Source organism: Penicillium subrubescens (genome assembly GCF_028828155.1).
Source record: "Penicillium subrubescens strain IBT 31985 chromosome Unknown utg000010l_segment0_segment0, whole genome shotgun sequence".
Lineage (NCBI taxonomy): Eukaryota > Fungi > Ascomycota > Eurotiomycetes > Eurotiales > Aspergillaceae > Penicillium > Penicillium subrubescens.
Window position 1 is genome coordinate 2,476,756 of NW_026643160.1, and position 21,117 is coordinate 2,497,872.

At 48.9% G+C, this 21,117-nt stretch overlaps 11 protein-coding genes across 11 annotated transcripts; 7 read left to right on the forward strand and 4 right to left on the reverse strand.

The window, feature by feature from the left end:
- Window positions 1-75: 75 nt before the first annotated feature.
- N7473_012060 (chloride channel protein) lies at window positions 76-3,251 on the forward strand. The gene is made up of 7 exons (XM_057157999.1): window positions 76-745; window positions 808-875; window positions 927-1,286; window positions 1,338-1,415; window positions 1,470-1,795; window positions 1,854-2,208; window positions 2,273-3,251. The coding sequence occupies exons 1-7, from the start codon at window positions 259-261 to the stop codon at window positions 3,197-3,199; spliced, it is 2,601 nt and encodes an 866-aa protein (XP_057003849.1). The 5' UTR covers window positions 76-258; the 3' UTR covers window positions 3,200-3,251.
- A 282-nt stretch (window positions 3,252-3,533) lies between these two features.
- On the reverse strand, window positions 3,534-4,155 carry N7473_012061 (uncharacterized protein; the record flags this gene model as incomplete). Its single annotated transcript, XM_057158000.1, has 3 exons — window positions 3,534-3,770; window positions 3,877-3,970; window positions 4,049-4,155. The coding sequence occupies 3 exons, from the start codon at window positions 4,153-4,155 to the stop codon at window positions 3,534-3,536; spliced, it is 438 nt and encodes a 145-aa protein (XP_057003850.1).
- Window positions 4,156-4,392: 237 nt separating this feature from the next.
- N7473_012062 (pyridoxamine-phosphate oxidase PDX3) lies at window positions 4,393-5,745 on the reverse strand (the record flags this gene model as incomplete). The annotated part of the gene is made up of 2 exons (XM_057158001.1): window positions 4,393-5,423; window positions 5,562-5,745. The coding sequence occupies 2 exons, from the start codon at window positions 5,743-5,745 to the stop codon at window positions 4,393-4,395; spliced, it is 1,215 nt and encodes a 404-aa protein (XP_057003851.1).
- A 917-nt stretch (window positions 5,746-6,662) lies between these two features.
- On the forward strand, window positions 6,663-7,762 carry N7473_012063 (uncharacterized protein; the record flags this gene model as incomplete). Its single annotated transcript, XM_057158002.1, has 2 exons — window positions 6,663-7,249; window positions 7,303-7,762. Coding segments are annotated over 2 exons (915 nt in total), but the record flags the coding sequence as incomplete, so codon positions are not given.
- A 711-nt stretch (window positions 7,763-8,473) lies between these two features.
- On the forward strand, window positions 8,474-8,970 carry N7473_012064 (uncharacterized protein; the record flags this gene model as incomplete). Its single annotated transcript, XM_057158003.1, has 3 exons — window positions 8,474-8,602; window positions 8,678-8,760; window positions 8,781-8,970. The coding sequence occupies 3 exons, from the start codon at window positions 8,474-8,476 to the stop codon at window positions 8,968-8,970; spliced, it is 402 nt and encodes a 133-aa protein (XP_057003853.1).
- A 46-nt stretch (window positions 8,971-9,016) lies between these two features.
- Window positions 9,017-9,922, forward strand: N7473_012065 (uncharacterized protein; the record flags this gene model as incomplete). Its single annotated transcript, XM_057158004.1, has 4 exons — window positions 9,017-9,247; window positions 9,317-9,373; window positions 9,455-9,591; window positions 9,619-9,922. 4 exons carry the CDS (start codon window positions 9,017-9,019, stop codon window positions 9,920-9,922), a joined length of 729 nt encoding a protein of 242 aa, XP_057003854.1.
- Window positions 9,923-11,876: 1,954 nt separating this feature from the next.
- Window positions 11,877-13,774, forward strand: N7473_012066 (Zn(II)2Cys6 transcription factor; the record flags this gene model as incomplete). Its single annotated transcript, XM_057158005.1, has 2 exons — window positions 11,877-11,945; window positions 12,029-13,774. 2 exons carry the CDS (start codon window positions 11,877-11,879, stop codon window positions 13,772-13,774), a joined length of 1,815 nt encoding a protein of 604 aa, XP_057003855.1.
- A 193-nt stretch (window positions 13,775-13,967) lies between these two features.
- Window positions 13,968-15,925, reverse strand: N7473_012067 (uncharacterized protein; the record flags this gene model as incomplete). The annotated part of the gene is made up of 6 exons (XM_057158006.1): window positions 13,968-14,443; window positions 14,511-14,809; window positions 14,866-15,130; window positions 15,191-15,543; window positions 15,657-15,724; window positions 15,794-15,925. The coding sequence occupies 6 exons, from the start codon at window positions 15,923-15,925 to the stop codon at window positions 13,968-13,970; spliced, it is 1,593 nt and encodes a 530-aa protein (XP_057003856.1).
- Window positions 15,926-16,686: 761 nt separating this feature from the next.
- N7473_012068 (uncharacterized protein) lies at window positions 16,687-18,491 on the forward strand (the record flags this gene model as incomplete). Its single annotated transcript, XM_057158007.1, has 5 exons — window positions 16,687-16,804; window positions 16,920-17,250; window positions 17,305-17,520; window positions 17,598-17,770; window positions 17,829-18,491. 5 exons carry the CDS (start codon window positions 16,687-16,689, stop codon window positions 18,353-18,355), a joined length of 1,365 nt encoding a protein of 454 aa, XP_057003857.1. The 3' UTR covers window positions 18,356-18,491.
- Window positions 18,492-19,095: 604 nt separating this feature from the next.
- On the forward strand, window positions 19,096-19,458 carry N7473_012069 (uncharacterized protein; the record flags this gene model as incomplete). The annotated part of the gene is made up of 1 exon (XM_057158008.1): window positions 19,096-19,458. One exon carries the CDS (start codon window positions 19,096-19,098, stop codon window positions 19,456-19,458), a length of 363 nt encoding a protein of 120 aa, XP_057003858.1.
- Window positions 19,459-19,649: 191 nt separating this feature from the next.
- On the reverse strand, window positions 19,650-20,408 carry N7473_012070 (type 1 glutamine amidotransferase domain-containing protein; the record flags this gene model as incomplete). The annotated part of the gene is made up of 1 exon (XM_057158009.1): window positions 19,650-20,408. One exon carries the CDS (start codon window positions 20,406-20,408, stop codon window positions 19,650-19,652), a length of 759 nt encoding a protein of 252 aa, XP_057003859.1.
- Between the last annotated feature and the right edge of the window lie 709 nt (window positions 20,409-21,117).

The following is a 21,117-nucleotide window of genomic DNA, read 5'->3' on the forward strand; positions in this document are numbered from 1 at the left end:
CGGCTCCGTTATCGATACTTGGCGTCGACGTAGCCCTTTGACACCTCGACCTCCGCCTCGTTCCACCGCAGGATTGTTTACAGCGCCGATATCATTACAAGCAGCTGAACGACTCACGAGGAAATTTGATAAAGCGCTGGCTAGAGCTTGTTACCGACGCGCCCACAGCGCTAGCCTGCAATCCCCTGCCGCGGTGGAAAAGCATCATCGATACAGCTCGAATCCGACTATGCTGATTCCACCGCCCGGGTCGATGCTATGACCTCGACACGCCCCTCCTCGACATTTTCAAGGTCGCCCTCGATTGTCGCCGAGCGCCGTAACCTGCGCCGTCTATCTGGCCTTTCTTTTTCCTCCCCAGTCGACCCCGAACCTGCCTCCGACGCTCAAGACGCCCAGGCCCCCGCGATTACAGACGAGATCAGCGAGATCAAGCGCTACGAAGATTTCACCACCATTGACTGGGTACAAGATGCAGTCAATGAACAGAATGCTCGACGGGCTAAGCGGCGGAGCGGTGGTGGATTCTGGGACCAAGAAGGTGTCTTTGGCTGGCGAAGGAAAGTGCGCGAGTCCTATGATGCTGGGCAGGCCTGGCTTGTGGTGACACTTGTTGGCATGGCCATTGGTCTGAACTCGGCCGTTCTAAATATTATCACCGAGTGGTTGTCAGATATCAAGTTGGGACACTGCACGACGGCATTCTACCTCAACGAACAGTTCTGCTGCTGGGGTGCTGAGGATGGTACGTCGAGTCGGCTTTAAACATTGCACATCATGGATAACCCTGATTTGACGATTGAATAGGATGCCCCGAATGGAAACATTGGACTTCCTTTTGGCTGATAAACTACGTGGTTTATTTCTTTTTTGCGGTATGTTTACCTTCACGCAGTTGAAAATGGCCAGAGCTGATGTTTACATAGGTTTTACTCGCATTCGTCGCTGCAATTCTCGTCAAAACATTTGCTCCGTATGCCGCAGGATCCGGCATCTCCGAGATCAAATGTATCATTGCTGGTTTCGTTATGAAGGGCTTTTTGGGCGCTTGGACACTCCTCATCAAGTCAATTGCATTGCCACTAGCAATTGCATCCGGCCTCTCCGTAGGAAAGGAGGGACCCAGCGTTCATTTTGCCGTGTGTACAGGAAACGTGATATCACGCTTCTTCGGTAAATACAAGCAGAACGCGTCAAAAACGAGAGAAATTTTGACTGCATCGGCTGCCGCTGGTGTGGCCGTGGCTTTTGGTAGCCCGATTGGAGGTGTGCTGTTTTCATTAGAGGTATAGTGTAACGCCAGCAGCTGATAGGAGCTGCATGCTGATGATCTATAGGAAATGGCCAACTATTTCCCACTCAAAACTCTCTGGCGCAGCTACTTCTGTGCCTTGGTGGCAACAAGTGTACTTGCGGTATGTTGGTGCTGTTCCTGCCCTGCCCTGAGAGCGAATTGCTGATTTTTGCAGGCCTTGAATCCATTCAGAACTGGACAATTGGTCATGTTTCAGGTTTCATATGATCGCACGTGGCACTTCTTCGAGCTTATTTTCTTTGCATTCCTCGGCATCTTTGGCGGATTATATGGCGCGTTCGTGATGAAGTGGAATCTGCGAGTAGCAGCTTTCCGCAAAAAGTACCTTTCCCAGTGGCCTATTACGGAGTCCGTCGTTCTTGCTGCTCTCACGGCTATTCTATGCTATCCGAACATGTTTTTGAAGATCAACATGACTGAGATGATGGAGATCTTGTTCCGCGAATGTGAAGGTGGACATGATTATAATGGAGTGTGCGAGTATGCAACGACCTCTTCCCCGGCTAATCCCATATTTTACTGAAATTTTACTTGACAGAACTAATCACCGCTGGTCAACTGTCCTGTCATTAGCTATTGCTACAATTTTGCGGACCGGACTGGTGATCATTTCCTACGGCTGCAAAGTACCGGCAGGTATCTTCGTACCTTCCATGGCTATTGGGGCATCATTCGGTCGTATGGTTGGAATCATGGTGCAGGCACTTCATGAATCCTTCCCCAAATCCGCCTTCTTCGCATCGTGCGATCCGGATGTGCCTTGTATCACACCTGGTACATACGCCTTCCTGGGTGCCGGTGCAGCGCTTAGTGGAATCATGCACCTCACCATCTCCGTGACGGTCATCATGTTCGAGTTGACGGGTGCCCTGACCTATATCCTACCGACCATGGTATGTCCCTGCACAGAATGTAGATTGCATTACAAGTGATAGCTAACATTCGCCATCTCGTTAGATTGTGGTCGGTGTCACCAAAGCTGTTGGAGACCGATTCGGAAACGGCGGTATCGCTGATCGAATGATCTGGTTCAACGGTTTCCCTTTCCTGGACAACAAGGAAGACCATGTCTTCAATGTCCCCGTCTCGCACGCCATGACGACAGACCCACTCACATTGCCGGCGTCTGACTTCCCCGTGCGCGAGGCAGAGCACCTCCTAAGCGACAACAAGTTCCAGGGCTTCCCAATTGTGGAAGACCGCAGCACCAAAACTCTAGTCGGCTATATCGGACGGACTGAGCTGCGGTATGCTATCGATCGCGCTCGCAGCCAGGGCCTCGTGTCACCCCGAGCCCGGTGTGTCTTCACTCAAGAAGCCGCTGAGGCAACCGTCGCACAGCGCGCATCCGGTTCACAGCATCTCCGAGCTCCAGATACGTTTGACGGAATCCAGGCCAGTGTGGGCGCTGGTATTGTGGATTTCTCGCAGTATGTCGACCACACGCCGTTGACGGTACACCCGCGCCTTCCTCTCGAGACTGTCATGGAAATATTCAAGAAGATGGGACCTCGCGTCATCCTCGTTGAGCACCGTGGCCGTCTGACGGGTCTGGTTACGGTCAAGGACTGCTTGAAGTATCAGTTCAAGGTCGAAGCCGAGGAGCATGCGCTCGCCGCGACGAGCGCGTCCGAGTTTGCCTCTGCTCCGCTGGGTGGTCACTTGAATGCTCCTGCTCCGGAGACGCTGGATGACCGGCTATGGCGCCTTATTCTCAAGGTTGCTGGATTTGTTAGTGGGTCGATCCGAACTCATCGACCAGTGCACCTGCAGGAGCGGAGCCGTCCCGGGAGGTCATCTGAGCCTGAGGGTATCTTGGATGGTACTGAGGATGATGCGTTTGTCGAACTGGAGGAGAGAGAAGACCGGCTCCGTGGTCGGTAGAACTGTAATAAACATGTCATATAGGACGATAGAGGTGTTGAGTCATGTACAGTGTTAATGCCAAGTTTGCTTGATCAATCTGCTGTACCAGCCAGCATAATTATCTGTGTTAATTCCTCTCTAAACACTGTCTTGAGCTTTATGATCAGATGTAGATATCACTTGTCTATACAGGACCTGGTGAAAGCAGTGGCCCGGCCCATCCATGGATCATCACAGATCTGATGTCAGACAAGATAAGGTTCCACGTAACACGAGATCGACCACCAGCCATTATAATCATCTTTATAGCAAGGTAATTCCAGTCTCGATCCAAAAAAAAAAAAGAACACATTTACGCCCCCTCTCGCATCCCAACTAGAATACAACCCGCACCCATCATCGCAGCCCCAAGCCACCACAGTCCACCCACGGACTCCTTGAAGATAACCATCCCCAGCAAGGCCGTCATCAAGAAATTGGCCGAGGTATTGGTGATGGAGACTTTCGTCGTGGAGGGACCGGCTGTCAGGGCGCGGGTGAACAGGGCCCACATTATGATGTTGCAGAGGACGTTGAGACCGAGGCAGAGCTATACACACATAGTGTTAGTATATGATTCTTGAAATAGGAAAGAGGGAGAAATCGAGAGTGAATGTGGTGGAATGGAAGAGTAAAAGGGAGGAGGTGTTACGTACACCGCGAACAAGGAGTTCTAGGAAACTGGAGGACTCGAGGCCGAATAGGTGGGCGATGGACTCGGCGAATGCGGTGGTGTGGGTATCCGTTGTTCTAATGGGATAAGTATGATTTAGTACCAATGGATCGTGGAGAGTCAATGGCTTTGCAATGTATTGAGTGATAGCTTACAGCTTTGCGAAGAGCCCGTTCAGGGCCGCGAATGCGCCGCTAGCCAGAGCGACGAGAATCCATGAGGCAGCTTTCGAAGGTTGGGGTTGTGTGTTGGAGGAAGACATTATAGAGCTTGTTTGTACAACTCAAGTCCTCCCAAGATGTACAGTTGGACAGGAAATTGAGGTCAAGTCAAAGAGTCTCCAAGTTACCCCCCGGCCGGAGAAGGGCGAGGGTGAGTGCCAAGCCCGATAAGATAGTGGAGATCGACATTAACTGGGGGGAATATGAGAGTATGAGACAGCGAGACTATTCATGACAAAACATTCGCTAACAACTTGTAGAATCTATTTATTGATCTCTCATGGAGAGAGTCTTTGCAAACGCCATTGGGCCTCTACACCCTCACCCTCAACACGAACATAACGGAACCGATCGTGCAATCGACTCCGACGGCCCTGCCAGAACTCAACCGACTCCGGCACCAGACGCACACCACCCCAGAAAGGGGGAAGAGGAATCTCTGTAACACCTGCAAACCGCTCCTCCACCTCCCTAACACGTTGCTCAAGCAATGCCCGGCCATCATCGATATCCGTGATATCAATATCGGCGGGGACATCGGCACCAGGCACGGATCCCGCGGAAGCCTGCAGTTTAGCCACGCTCTTGCGTCGCTGGTGCTCAGCCAGTTTAGCCGGTTCAGCAGACCAGAGTACACGGCTCTGCCAGCTAGCCCAAGCGCCAATTTGACTGCCACGCTCGCGCGTACACCAGTACAGCTCACTCTCCTCCCGACGAAGCGGCTCCAGCATACCCTCCACGCGAACCTGGCGCTCCGTGGTCGACCAGCTAAAGGTCAACGCGCCCCATTTATTGCCTGCCTCGGATCCGTTTTGTGTCTCATTGCCTGGTTCGGGGATCGCGCATGGTGTAGTGTCGCCCTCTGCCGAAGCCTGTCGTCCGAATACCTGTCCGCCCTTACCCTCCCGACTACCCCAGTTACTATACACCACCCACCCACGCTCATCAAGCTCCTTCAAATATACTGTCCGCGCGCTGATCCGGCCGGAGGGCAGCTCAGCCGTAGCAAGGGTGCACGTCTCTGGCGCCGAGCTGGCTGGTAGGCGTGGGTCGCGGAACCAGGTGTGAAATTGATGGAGCGGGTTGGTGCCGTGGAGCTGGGACACGGTGAGGGGCGGGTTAGTCACAAATTGGTGTGCTCGCGCCGCGTTGGACAGAATCTGGCTTTCGGTCGTGGAACTGGGTGTCGAGGTTTCGGAGCGAAGGGCTTCGGCCTGCACGAGACGAGATGGGATCGGAGCAGGTGTTTGCGTCGGGGGAGTCTCGGGACTCGGGGACTCGGCTCCAGCTTCGATATCTCCGGGGGCGACTGTGAGGTGGAATTGGAGTTAGCTTGTTGCTCTGTAGCTGTGTAGCATGGTGGGAAGTTCCCCGCGGAGTAGTGCGTTGCCAGCTTGTGTGTGTGTGTGTGTGTCACACCGAGACCGCGTCGGTGTATCGAACGTACAGATGAGCTTCTTTGGACGCTGCACATTGGCATCCGAGCCAGATTCGTTGTGAGACATGCCTGGCCTGCGTGCGCACGAGGGTGTTGTCGTTAAGAAACGGAGGTGGGATGGTCTGGAAGTGGTTCGGAAGCCAATGCGGAGAAATGAGTCAAGGGTGACGGGTGCAGCAATGCCGGTGAACATCAAATTGACCAATTCGGAAATGATATTGGAGAATTGAACTGCAAATCTGCAGTTGATGGTTCTGTTAAGGAGCTATGGAAAGGCACCTTGTAATAAAGTCGAAGTTCTGTGCTGGGTGACATTCTCCAGATCGCAGATCGTACCGCGGAATCTTCCGAGACGTCATACCATCGGGCCAATAATCAATGAAAATCTACATTTCTACTTCATTTTACGATTGACTCACTCTGAAATTCTATTATACCTATTAATAGCTAAAATCACACAGCTGTGGAATGTTTTATTAGATTTAGCAAGTTATGATATGGCTGTTATATAGCTGGTCATAGCTGACACCCTAGAGTATGTCTCAAATACACCGCCGAGCTAAGGAAGCTTTAGAATCATTACAATATTATTGCACAAGCTGTTAACTACAACATGCTGTACCAATATAGAGAGGTGATATTGATGTAGTAACTGTGATATACAACATCTAGCCAAAATTAAGCATATAGGGCTCGATAGCGCCACTCTGACTACCTGTATCGCTCAATATTACACTGGGTTTTCATAAGTTGAACCATAGACCGGAGCAATGGTATCTAGGCCATCGAAAAAAACGATTAGAATGAGATTCAGAAAGAGCTTTTAAATAAGTGTGATTGAATTATGTCTGGTTGGTCCGCTTGTCTGGTTTCCAGACTAAGATGTTTGAACTGCCACTGTACCTCCCTATTGCGTGTAGTAAACACCCTGTTTGGTACTGTGATGATTCAAAAGTTTCATTAGTGTACTTCGATAAAAAGCAACGTGGATGAGAAATGAATGTGGACATATGTATGTATGTACCCAGGGGCGCCGATCTCGTCACCTGTAGCCCCTTAGCTGATGTATCGAATCAAATACAAAGTTTCCCAGCACATGAAAATGTCGCAGCACCGTATATAAGTCGCATCTATTTCTGCAGATATCCTCTTGGTGAGACCTGTTACCAAATCTACACAATGATTCTATTCCCTCGATACCATGTATTCGAAATCGGTGACCAGTCCTGGTGTCCCGAGTGGGTAAGGGCTTACATCCAATCATATTTAACCGAAGTCTGGAATTTGCACATCCCACCCTTCAGCAAGACTTCCCCAGCGGGTGTGGCGGCCGACCTCATTATTGAGGCTTTATCGGATGTGTCTTTCTACACCTTTGTGGATCTTTGCGCGGGAGCAGGCGGACCAACAGGCACCATCGAGAAGATCCTGAATCGCAAACTTGAAGCTGAAGGCCAGCAAGCTGCTCGATTTATTCTCACAGATCTCTATCCTCGGCTGGAGGAATGGGCTGTCATCAGCAAACGACAGGACACTGTCTCTTTCATCTCTGAACCACTAGACGCAACCCGATGCGAGAGAATCGCCCCTCGAGATGGAAAGGAATGCAGGATTTTTAATTTGTGTTTCCACCATTTTGATGACCCTCTCGCATCGACAATCCTGCGGAAAGCCGTAGAGTCAGCCGATGCTATCATGTAGGCATTCCAATCCAAAGAGAATCACTAGCTGAAAAGTTGACAGATATTAGGATTTTCGAGTTTGCCCAACGCGATATCACATCTATGTTGAATATTCCCGTCATGTTGCTTTTCCCTTTCTGGCACACTATCTCTAAGTACAGAAACAGTCCGTTGCATCTGTTTTTTACATATGTCATTCCCTTGATATCTTTCGTCCTTGCATTTGACGGTTGGGTGTCGACTATGCGTTGTCGAACGTCACAGGAGCTCGAGGAGCTTTTGCGCCAGCAAGATCTTGATCTGAGTGGCTGGGATATTAAAAGTGGGAAACGCATGTTGTTTCAGCCCTTTGTGCAAATGCATTACTTTATGGCAGTGAAAAAGCATACTGATTGATCAGTGTGCGCTGCGTACTTCGATCTTTGAATTCTCAAAGTTTCGGGGTGGATAGGCGTTATGCGCCCTAGTACGAGCGAAGTGAGGCCGTCATTTACTATGTATCATAATGATGGGAAGAAGAGGAAGGAGAATAGCTATGAATTATAAGATAACGTCTCTCTTTCTCTTTGTACAAGATCTACCCTTCGCTGAGTTCAAACCGATCAACAGCTGTGTAAGAGAGAGGAATAATTACATCCGGGTCGAGAATGAAGGGAGCTATGGATTATTGATGACCAGTCTCCATATATGGAGAATTAGAAGCTAGGGATAAGAAGGATAAGTGGGCACTAGTAAAGATACGTTGTGATAGCTAAGGTGTTGAAAATTGTTTAGTGAAGTAGTCTCATACCAACGCACCAGTCGGGGATCCCGACGCACAGAGCAGCATTATCTCAACTCTCTTTAGAAATGACCGGCGCTTATCAGAGCTTGTATATCCTAGATTGCCCATTTTGAAAATTTTTTATACATGCAGCTGCGCGGCTCTAACTTTTTCCCGGTCGTTGTATTCTGACACAATTACTGTATTGTCCGCTTAATGAGTTCAGCCGGCACATCAAGACTTCCACAGACGTCTGAAACCGTAGCTTTACTACCACAATATAGTGGCCAATAGTTAATCATATTTTAGATTTCGAATTTTTGCGTGGGAAAAGCCGCTGGTAGTTCTCCATTATATACGTCCTCAACAGGTTATTTAAGAGACACAACATCCGCAGAGGCACACATAAACATTTGAAGCAGAATTAATAGTCAGTTTGTCTCTAAATTACCATATTCTTTCTCGTATTTCTCATCATGCCTCTGAACCCATTCCGACCTTGTGAGGGCTCGCCAACCTACCAAGAGGAATATCGGGGCAACTATATACCTAAGGTTATTGAAAGGGAATATGGCCTCCAGGTGGTGGCGCCGGATACTCCATACGTGGCAGCTGCCGGCTGAAACGCTTTATACTTCCTCGACACCCGGTTCGATCCTGAGACTGCAAAGCACATAAAGGAACAAATTGAGAAGCCAACTGTGCAAAACCTGGAGGAATACATCTCTATAGACGAGGCTGTGACTGGCGAAACAGTATTCGTGTTTGACCCCCCTATGCCAGGGTGCTGCTTGCAAGGGCAATGAACAGGCACAATCCTGAGCTTAAACTACCTGTGCATGAGCCCGCCGGCGATTGGGTAGTGACATACGACCTGGATGATGATGAAACCCTGACGAAGCGGGCTGATAGACGTCATGATATTGGCTGTCAGAACACCAGCCCCGACTGCACAAAGCACCATTGTCATTAATGCCTCCACTTTAGGGTTGACAATCATTGTGGTGGAGTGATAGTTAATGCCGTTGGCATATGCCAAACTAAACCGTGCTCGAAGGCTGTCGACACGCCAAAAGGAGCTGGAGAGGCGGACGCCAGCTACTATCAACGGATGGAAAAGTTGCACTGGGCGTAAAGGAGCCGTGGCGGGTGCGGAATTATACACCAATTCCAAGGGAGAATTTGTTGTCGAAGAAATTGGGGATGAAAAATGCACCCGAAAGGGTTGGTTTCTTTTGCGTCGTTTGTTAGTATGTGAGTGCTGTCCGAGACTCGGGGACTTTCAACCAGGTGAAAGCCTACCTTCGTCATACAAAAAGGTTCTCAACCTCCCAAACTCCACACCCATAACACCCATCTCCAACACCCATCCAATGGTATCTTCATAATCAAAATGGTTTAAAAAGGGCGTCGACCCTGAAACTATCATCGCTCTTGATCAACCTCGCCCTTCCTAGTGGAAGATCCTCGAAAAGCTAAACGAGCATGACTTCCAGGTCCACAAGGGAGAATACGATGCCAACGGTGCCCGCTCTTACGCCTCCGCTAAACTCCTATGCCGTGATCCCCGAGACTGTAAAAGAACAGCGTTTATGTGATTTTACGTTCAAGTTCCTCACAGAACCACTGAAATGGACGATGCGGATACCGGAGGCCAACAGGCCACAGTATACACCCCGCCAGAACTAACCGCCCTTCTGGATCTCACCCGAAAGCGCTCGAGTAACACACCAAAGCTTTTTGGATACAAAATCGGTACTCAGGATCGCTTAGGACTAGTTCCGGGTGGTTTAATTATTTGGCTCGTGTGGGAAATCGTCCCAGGGCTACGCCTCGGCGATAGTGATGGTGCTGATTCATTTTGGGGGCTTGAAAGCTCCGAAAGAGAGCAAGTTCGCTCAGTCTTCATTAAGGCTCTTCGGTGAGATGGAAAATCTCTCTCTCTCTCTCTCTCTCTCTCTCTCTCTCTCTGTATGTGTATATTTCTCTTTGAAACTAAACCTTATTGACGATTTAGTGAGCTATTCGAGTAAAAACCAAAATCTCTCGACTCTACACAGAATTTATCAATTTATTATCTATAACCTAACATTATAAACTCCGATTAAATTTAGTAGACTAAAATATCTAGTCCTAAATTGGGCATTGGAAAGCGAAAATGTCAAACGTAGGGATCTTCGGATTGAGGCTGCAGCTGCCCGAGTATAACGATCGGACTAGTCCCAAAGAGGGTATCTCGGTGCGATATGGTCACGCATGCTGCGTGGCTGTTCTAAAGTGGGCACTTCAGTGCGAATTGCAGAAGACGGACCCTCTTCTGTACAACGCACAGTTAGATTAAAGTGATACACGATTAGACGCACAGAGCAGTTTAGAGTATAAAATGCGAGAATGCGATGATCGAGCCCCGCATTGACACGAGTCATCGGTTAGCATGTCCATCTGCTGCAACTGTTAAGAGGGACCGGCCCGGATCGAAATTAAACTCTTAACGGTTGATATACTTCCTAGTAGTAGGATGGCCTTGCGCTAGTACGAAGGGATTTAAGGTTCTTCTAGGCCATGTTGATGTTTTTGCTCTGCCAAAAAACACGAATAACCATCATGGCGGTGAAGGCTTGTCCAAGTTGGCACCTCCTTGTATCCTATACTTTTGGTTCTTGCTTCTTTCACTTTATACAGGAATTATTGTCCCATATCGAATACTGTGAAGTGATGAGACAAACTATTAAGTTACCTTCTGCCTCTGAGGCATCCTCGCTTGCGGTCCTCACGAGACATGGGGGTTTCCAATCATTGATGGCGATTTGCTGATTCAGAGCACCAACAGTATTAGGTATACACTCATTCAATCTTACCGAAGACAGTCGCCTACAGAGTCCTCTACTTCTCCTGCTCCTACACGATCAACAGTTGAACCAGCAGCAGCACATCACCCACATCCGAAGCCGGGAAATCCAGAACGCCCTATACGAACAAGTCCCTCAGAATGAACGAAAACACCGTGCAGGAGAGAGCTTTCTCTTACATCAAAGTTCTACGAGATTCCGGAATGCATATGCTGCTTCTAATATCCTTGCTGGGTGAGATGGGCCTTGATCATCTCTTCAATGGAACTCTGCCTCAATCACTGTCGCAGTTGTGATGGTCTGATGAAGTAAACGTGCTTATATCAAATAGGAGAATCTTCCAGGTATCCAGACTCTCAGATATAACATCAGATGTGCATAGTGCGAGTGGCGTGGTCTATTCAAAGTCCTGCCTCTAGCGAATGAACCTTACGTCATGGCAGCTATTAACAATTGAGGAAGTGGAGATCTTGTCTTTTCTCGAAGCCACTGTGGAAGTACAGGTATAATCTCTTTCTCCAAGCTGTTTCTATTTGTCTAATAATCATACCCACATGCTCACTCTATTGCAGCGAACGCCTCCATAGTTCTAGTTTGCGGTGGTTTTTTGAGGCTTTCTTCCCAAGTCAATTGAGGGTCAAATCCACAGTGGACCCAGTGGACTGTATGGAGCATATGGGGTGTATTCCATGGTCTAATTGATAAGATCTCTCGTCTGTGAATATGGTCCTTTTCAAGAAGGTCATCACAAAGCGAATGATCAACGTTATCTGGCTCATTACATCAGCGAGGCGTTCGTAAAGCCAATGAATAAACGGTCCCTTTTTTTTCCGCTCGACTCATCGTGAGGGCGTGAGATCGTCCCGCCCGCTGGTGAGTGATTGGCCCTGCCACTCCACTTCTCATCTCTTCCTCGGGTGATCCCCCTCAACCCCACTTTCTCTGGGGCCTCCAGAAACTCTCCCTATTTCTCACAGAGTCTGATTACCACCCTCTCCTCCTTGCTTGGGGCCTCCCCGATTTGCCCACGATGACCTCCATCAGACCGCATGAGAAGCTCCGATCGGGCTGCGTCGAATGCAAGCGACGCAAGATCAAGGTATGTCTACTCCCCGTGGCTGCTGCCCGCGGCCCCCTGCTTAGAAATGCTCTCTCCCCCGTACTCATTGCGCTACAATTCAGTGCGACGAGGGCAAACCTATCTGCAATCGCTGTAAACAGCGACCAGATAAGTGCAAATACGAATTCAAACTATGTTGGACGGAAGGCAGGCCGTTCAAGAATAAAAATCGCCAGAAAGACAAGGCCAGACAGCAACCTGGCTCCCAGGCACAATCAAGCGCCTCGGGAAATGTTCAAGAATGGCAGTCGGAGCCTACAATACGCCCAGCAAAGCCTGCTGGGAAAAGCGATTCAAGGCCAGCTAGCAGTCGTGTCCCAGGGTTGAAACAGGAGGCCGATGATGAGGTCGATGATGAGGTTGACCGACGGGCATCTTTGGCCATGTCCGTGAGTACCTGCTCAGATTATTCTGTGGCTACTCCGCGAAATGCGAGTTTCAGTTGGGTGGATCAATCCGGTTCCTATTCATATCAACAAGAGCCAGCGGGGATGAATTGGCATCATTGGCAACCAGCCAAACCACAACGCCAACAAAAACCGCCCCCTCCGCCCGTCTTTCAACATCAATGGCAAATCCCTCAGACCATATCAACAACTGCATCGCCACTCATTTCATCATCTGAAAGTCGATTCTTTTTGCATCACTACATCACCAATACGGCGGGGGTGATTTTCCCTCTTTCACTCAAGGCGAACCCGCTCAGCGAGTCCCTTCTTCAATCAGCCATGAATTCGTCGCATCTCTTGTATGCGTTTCTCGCGTGTTCTTGCTCGCACTATATCAGTTTGCGAGGAGATCCAACGGGTGAAATGACGAAAAGCGTCACAAAATTCACCAATGCTGCCCTGAACGGGCTACGGAAGGCCATGGTCGATCCGAACCAGGCCGGCCAACTGAGTACACTAACCACAGCACTTGCACTATGCACATCTGATGTTATATCTGGGGGTATGAATACCTGGAGAATCCACCTTTCGGGCGCCAGTAACCTGGTCGCCTCGGTCTTTGAGCTTCAAAGCAACGACGAATCAATCAGCACCCAAGACCCAACGAAGCTCTTCCTGATCAAATGGTTTACTCTCCTTGATATCTTTGCCGGCGTCGGCGGTCTTCGCAAGAGTGCCAACGCTGGAAGCTATTGGTCGCTGCCTACGTCAAACGACACGGGCGGGTATATCGACGAATGGACCGGGTATTCCTTAGACTTGATCCCGATCATGTCGGAGATTGGCAAACTGGCACGAATTCAACGAAAACGATCGAAGATCATGGCTCTCAACGATGATGAGTCTGAGGATGAAGCAGCCAACCAACAGGCTCGCCTGGATACAGTGGAAGACATCCAGCGCATCGAGAATCAAATTTATGCACTTTACGACCGGACGACACATCCCGATCTCGAGTCGAACCCGACCACGAAAACGACGGCGGAAGAGATGCGACATATTCATCGCATCTTCCTGCACACCAATCTTCTCCATCTGTATCGTCGCGTGCAGGGTCTGCCTAAGGAACATGCCAAGCCAGCCCATGCAATTCACATGGTCATTGAGTTGCTGCTCAAGATCAGGCCACATTCCATGGCAAATATCCTTTGTCTATGGCCAGTGTTTACGGTCGGCTGCGAAACTGAAGATCAGACTCAACGAAATATCATCAAAGACCGACTCACAAATATGGAGGCCTTTGGGATGGGCAATGTGCAGAGTGCGCGGAAGGCGATGACGGAGTACTGGGACTGTAATGTGAAGGAGAGATGGGATATCTGGCTGGAAGATCGTGGTTTCGACTTGAGTCTTTTCTGAACGCCCTAGTCTTCTTGTTTTTTTCTTCTCTCTTCTCTTTCGGGCAACTACTTTTAAGCGAGGGAAAACTTTCAGCGGGATCTATTGAATGAATTATGACCTAGATATCTATGCACATTTTTCTGCCATTTTTACGAATCAATTATACAACAGTCTGGCGACCTTTCTTATACAAGCCCAATCTCGGTTGAAATTAGGACTTCTCTGTCAGACGCACAGAGCCTCTTTCAACATGTTGCTCTCCTTGTGCCCTGGGAGCCATTCCCATTCCCTCGAGAGCTTCCTGAGTCTCTCCAGACAGCTTCGGACCCTTGTATGACTTCTTGCCACCAATGAACCACCAGATAACGACCAGGATGGCCATTCCATATGACACCAGCGCGGTATAGTTCATCGTCTTGGCATCGACCGGCGGCCGGTTAAGGGGCAGACAGAAGAAGACGTTGGTAACCAGGATATAAGCGATGGCAACGCCGTTGATGAAGAAGCCCATGAATCCGTCGCCAAGGTAGAACCATCCAGGGGCAACTCGCTTACGACCAGTGAAGAGGTGAACTCCAATCGCGAAGCCGAAGGAGGTGGTGGACATAACGGCGTAGGATGCGACGAGGGCGTTGAAGGCGGTTGTCGATGCGACATATAGGGCACCGAGAGCAGTGGTGACGACGGCTGTAAATAAAACATTGAGTTAGTATTGCTTCACCTTCGAGTTCAATATTGGGAGAATCTCTCTTACCAATTAGGATATTAGCTCGGGCAGGCATAACGCTGCGCTCGTCAATCTTGGAGAAAAAGTTGGAGAATGGCAATGCACCGTCACGCGCAAAGGCCCAGATACTTCTGACAGCGACAATCTGGAAACCAACCTGTCCTGTCAAGGAAGCGATGAAAATAATCAGGCCACAGCCAAAGGCTGCGTTAAGGTTATCGAAAGACTGGGCCATGATGCTAGCGACGGGATAATTGGGTGCCGAGTTCAAGATAGCCTCGAGAGAGCCCGCAGAATAGAAGATGGCGATCAAGACGATGAAGCCCCTGTTTTATAATCAGTATATGGTGGGAAGTAAATCATGGGGAGGGGTTAAGCTTACATTGAGAATGATCCAAACCATTGAACCAGAATAGTCTTGGGAATGTTCTTGGAAGGATTGGGGACCTCCTCGGCCATATGCGTGGAGCTGTCAATAGTTCCAATGGCAAAGGCCGGTCCTACAAGACCAAGAATGAAGCTCACGCCTGTGGGCCAGCCGGTCATGTTGGTATACTCTTTCCAGACGAAGGAGTTGGTGGAGTGGGTTTTGGGAAGTGCGGCAATGCAAATCACGACGACGAACCACACACCCACATTGACAAAGACTATGATACTCAATCAGTGGGACAGATCCAAATATTCCTCGGTATGCAGGCAATACGTACGGCCGACCTTGGTATACAAGGGCAAGATCTTGTTACCAAACTGGACGAACAGCGCCGCAGACCAGGTAAGCACCACGAATACGACAAAAACCTGCCATGGCTGGCTATTATAATCAGGATGCCATAGCTGATACAGGCCGGTGATTTCCAGACCAGCGACCGAGTATAGCGAAGCAAGACCCAATGTATACCCCAGAACGTTGAAATAACCCGTCAAGAAGCCAATGGGCTTCGCGAACCTTGGGCCAGCCAAGGCGGCAGACCAGTGATAGACTCCGGCAGAGGTGGGCATGGCCGAGGTCAACTCGGCCATGGAGAGAGCGACAAAGAGGAAGAAGAAGTTATCGACAATCCTATCGTATTGGTAGACATTGTTCAGCGCATGTTACAAAGGGGAGGGGACCGTGTACAATCGCGATCGGCGACACGGGTAACTGGCAACAGAACCCATCCACTTCTTACATACCATGCGTATAGCAACCCCGAAGCGCCACCATTATAGATTGAGGTACTGATAGATCCGATCATCGCAGTCTACGGATAACCGGAATACAGATCAGTATGGAGGAAATGGGTCCCGTCGCCGTGTGGAGCCTACCATACCCAAGCACTGGCGGTAATGACCGCGTTGGCGGCCATGGAGAAAAAGGAGAATTGGCGCTTGAGCTCCTGTTTGTAGCCCAGCGCAGCCAAGAGGGCCGCATCATCCTGAATCACCTCGACATTCGAAGACATCCTGGCGTTAGATGGAGTCTGGATGGCGGGGACTCAATGCCTAAGGGGGGAGGTGGATGTGGTGGATGATGGATGGTGGAAATGTTAGGAGAACGCCCCCTTGGACCGTGGACGCGATACAGGATCCACGTTGATGGGAATCTGGATCTAGTACGGATTCGTCAGGTCGCTAGAACACAATGGCATTGATAATGCAAAGGCCGTGAAGAATCGGCGAGGGAACGAATTAAACTCGGGGGTTTTGCTTTGGGCACCCCTGAAGACTAGGAAACGAATACACCGTACTGATGCCTCATTCGGGTTTAGGGGGACTTGGAACTTAGGGTCAAAAGTAACGAGTACATGAAACGACATTTGCATAGTTTGTTCTTTACTTTTTTGTTTCTGACATTCAAATGGTCGTACTTTTGCTCGCACCGAAGTACCCAATCGGGGGTTAGTCTCTCCACATCCCTGCCCCTCCTCGAGTCCACTCGCACTGTTCTCTATCGCTCCGACTTAACCAACTCAGCACGTAGTGCAGCAAGACGTTTAACAGCTGGCTCGCATTGTCCATGCAGCTGGACCGGTAATTCGTTTGATCCACTCTACAAGCTGCAAAAAAGCCACTCGACCTTAAAATCTATATCCATTTCGTAACTGCCAGATCCGATCTCTAGCCCACTGCGTTTCTTTTAGTATAAATAGCGGGGAATCTACCCAGATTGTCGGGTTCGAAACTATTCCCCCTCCAACGAGCCTCGAAGTCTTCAAAAATAATCATGGCTATCGTTAAGAAGATCAAGGAACCGACGGCTGCTGCAAAGGTTGCTGCCGGCCATGCGGGCGCGACTCCTGAGGATCCTATCGATGCCCTCATCATTGGAGCTGGTCCATCTGGTAGGAAACATGATCCGCATATGAAAGTTTGGGTTCTAGATATTAACAGTTTTATCAGGAATGGTGTGTTTGCGGAATCTTCTAAGAGATCAACCGCCTCTCTCCGCGATTATAGTTGAACGCCAATCAGTCCCTGGTGGTATTTGGACAGGTCACATCCCGGAGTATTCGACCCTGCAGGATCTTGTTTGCGAATATGAAGTTCATGGTGTGAAGTTTCCTCGACGAGAGCCGCAAAGACGTGCGACGAGAGACCAAGTGGCCGAATTTTGTGATGCTTACTTCAAAGAGTTCGATCTGCATGACCATGTTATCTGGGAACATGATGTTGCCCATGTCGAGATGGTCAAGCCTATGCTGCACAAAGTCGACATTCGCCCATTCATAAAGGGAAATGAGGCCACTCCTGTTCAAAATGTTTATACACGGAGTGTTCTTGTTTGCACGTAAGAAGATCCGACCCCATACTGATCGATATCGTACAATACTGACGAATCTAGTGGTCATAATATGGAACCTTATATGCCCAAGTTTCCCGGTCAGGAAACGGCAAAGTTCCCTATCAAGCATAACAACAATATCCGTGATGCCACGGAAATGCCGGACTCTGATATTCTTGTTATCGGTGCCGGGCCTTCAGCTATGGACATTATTCAGGAAGCTTGCGTCACGCAAGGTGCGAAGAATGTACACCTAGTCGCACGTTCTCCCCATTGGTAAGCACTTCATATCAAAGGCTTGAAGACCCATCATTTCTATCATGACGAAATCAAAAGACTGACTCAAACAATAGGGGAGCGCCTGATCTGTGGTGGCCTTGGCTATGGCAATTCGGATGGACGGAGCTGCATCTTATGCGCGTACTTTACCGCCGCTTGCCTATTTTCGTCGTTGATGCCATCTTCTGGCTCATTCATCTTGCCTGGGCAGTCTTCCACGGTGTTCCAGAGTGGAGGCCTCCTACCCGTAAGTAAGACATCTCACCATCGAAAAAGCCCTACTAAAGACAATCCTTTCCTTCCAGACGAAGGTCCATCTGCAAAGGTCGGCCTTATCCTACGATCACACCTCGTGAAACCCTATCACAACGGCCAATTCCGCATCCACGACAAATGCGGAATCCAAGAAATTGACGGAGACAAAGTGGTCCTCACCAACGGCACCGCCTTGTACCCAAGGATGCTTGTCGCTGCAACAGGCTGGTCGACCGAGTCATCATACCTGCCTGAAGGATCTCCAGCCGGTGAATATGACTCTCTCGCCGCCGCAGACGCACCACGACCTCTATATCTCCGATTCTACGACCAGGACTATCCCGGAATTTTCTATATCTCTGTTTCGGCTGGCTTTATCACCTACACGGAGAGTGCGTCTTTCCTCAGCCAGGCTATCGGTCAGATTCTGCGTGGCACTTGGACGCCTCCTTCTGAGGAGGAAATTAAAAAGAACTTGAAAGAGGTTGTTTTGCATCATATTTGCCTCCCTGGTCTCATTGAGGAGGATCTTGCGGCTGCAGGGTTCAAGGACCTGCGTGGTAAGAATGTGCGCTGAGCGACATCAGGTCATTGATCATCTGATAGAGCACTTTTTCGTTTCTTCTCTCTCGAGCTTTGGAATTTGGAGTTTTGGTGGGTATGCATCCATGGACTTGAGATGAGCCGAGCTTGGACTAATTGGGTAACGAGACATGATAAAATGTGGCGACGAGCTGTCGAACACATCTCTTATACTTATAGATATTCTCCTTCTCGAATATTAGTTTGCATAATCCAGAATTTACAACCCGAATATTATTTCTAGCCTTTTTTGCCTTCCGAAGTTCAATTTTTGGTGGTGAAACTTGCGTCGCACAGACTAATGCCAGAGAATGACTGTAAACTCTTTTCGTATATTTTCTCTTCTCCAGACCCACTGAAGATACAATCAAATTTGCCTTTGGACTTTAGTCAATAATCCAGTTTGGCATAACAAATATGGTTCTGAGATTAACTACTGGAGAATCTGTGGAGGCTCCACATAGATCTTGAGGTCCATATGTGAAGTCATCATGTCGTGCCCGTTCCCAACCGCAAACCACATACTATGCCATGGTTCTTCCAGCGAGTCATTTCAGGTTTATACCTATCGGAATTCGATCGCAAGAAATGACGTTAGCTATGATAACTGCTACTTGTTCATATATGAATAAACTTGAACCCCTTACATTTGTTTGTAAAAGAATCTAAACCCAAACGTACCAACTATCTCAGAAGTTGCCTCTCACCAACGAACATCCCGTCATCCGCGCCAAAATGTCAAGATATCAAACCATCGCATCCAGAATACCTCGCCTGAACCCCTTCTATGCAAGACCCTTCCTGTCGAGCTCTACTACAACCACCCGGCATCTAGGACGAGCACTCTACTCTACTCAGGGGTATGGAGATGGAAAAGGTGACCCGGCCGGTGAAAATCCGACAGAGCAAGGCGTGAGCCAGCGGACTCGCGAGTTAGAACACCCAGGACCCGAGCAATCGAAGAAAAAGTCTTCTTCAGACAGCAAGCGAGGTGCGCCCGATACTTCAAAGAAAGGCTCAGAGCACACGTCAGATATCCCAGCTCGATCGGCGAAGGAAGGACTTGAGAATGAGATTGCGAGAGGAAGGGGGCAATAAGGATGTACTTATTAGATTGGTTTTCTTGTAAGATACATGCATCTAGGTCTCATACAGACATGAAGTGAATCTGCGCATTTTGATCGTTTCTAAACCCACAGCCCGTAGTATAACATGAAACAGGAGAAAGAGTAGATATGTAATCTCTAGATAACATCTTGCGTTCAAGTTTCAATCTTCCATCTTGATATTCAAACACTAATCATCTTCAAAAATCGATCCCCAAGTGCATTCGCCGCCAGAGGATTCCCCCCAGTAACCAGCTCACGATGCAGTGTCGTCCCACCCACCTTCTCCGGCATACCCTCCATCATAACAGCACCTTCCTTCCTCAACGCAGACTCAACCTTCTCAATCTCACCCCCAAGCATCGTCTCCATCATCTTTTCCTCCGCATCACTCCAACAAGTAATCTTATACCCCGAATAAACAAAAGACCCATCCCCGGCCTTCTTCGTACTCAACAATGCATACGGTCCATGACAAATAGCCGCTGTAGGCTTATTCTCACGATTAAAATACCTCAATATCCGACCCAATTCCGGATCCTCGCCCAAATCTTGTAGAGGCGCATGCCCGCCGGGGATGAAGATACCCGCAAAGGTAGCTAATTCCGCGTCGCTGATTGAACTGAATGGTCGAGGGGTGCTGAAGCCGTTTTCTTTCTTCATTCGCTCGATGAGGTCGTGTTCGCGGCGTCGCTCGTAGAAGTTGCCTGCGTATGCGAGGAGTGTTTCGCTGTTTGGATCGGCAGTTGGTTCGCGGCCTTTTGGTGAGGCGAAAGTTACTTCATGGCCGGCGTCTAGGAGCTTTTGGAGGGGCTTTGCGAGTTCTTGGAGGAAGAATCCTGAGGGTTGTTGAACTGTTTTGCCGCTGTTGGGGCCGCTGGTCTTTTTGATGGGGAATGAATCCGCATCGCTGAGGATGATGAGGATCTTCTTGGTTTTCATTCTGGGTGTGTTAATGATAACAGGTAAATGAATTCAAGGGTTGATAAGTTGATAAAGTGACGGAGTACCTCTGTTTAAGGAGAGGGATAACTCCAAGGACCTCTTTTCATTCTTATGTGTTGATTTACTAAGGGGCCTAGGTTTACATCGGAATGACGTATTCAGAAAAGTGCTTAATCTGTTGCCCGGAATACGCAGCTTTTCGACGTAATCATGATCAAGTTTGACCATACGGAAATATTGCCTTGTTAGTTTCAAAAGACTATGTGCGAGCTCCTATCCATCTTTTCATAGGGTGAGGTCTTCGTATGGTGAGATGTTAAGCCTGCTGCAACGGCATCATTTTAGCCACGCCGTCGTAAATGGAGGTGGATGATCTCAACTAATTCGGTTTTACCAAATAACCATGGTTTTTGTTTTCTTTAATTAACTCTTATTCCAAGTTATATCCCTTCTTGGTGACTGTTAATCATACCTCGAGGTCAACTAAAAACATGACAGTGGAACATGCTTGTTCTCGACCGAGACGGAGATTGCTTCCCTCCAAATATCCACCACACGTATCGACTTAAAAGACTCTCCACGTAAGAGAGCCAACCAGAGTTGCTGTACTATCGATCTACCAAAGGCGGATAAGCGTGCATCGGATCGGACAAATTACCATCCAGAACCAAGGAACCACGAAGATCTGCGTCATAGATCGTGATGC

Coding starts and splice junctions, on each gene's coding strand:
- N7473_012060 (XM_057157999.1), top strand. CDS start 259: ATGACCTCGACACGCCCCTCCTCGACATTTTCAAGGTCGCCCTCGATT. Junction 746..807: donor CTGCTGGGGTGCTGAGGATG/GTACGTCGAGTC, acceptor ACGATTGAATAG/GATGCCCCGAATGGAAACAT. Junction 2,209..2,272: donor CCTATATCCTACCGACCATG/GTATGTCCCTGC, acceptor CCATCTCGTTAG/ATTGTGGTCGGTGTCACCAA.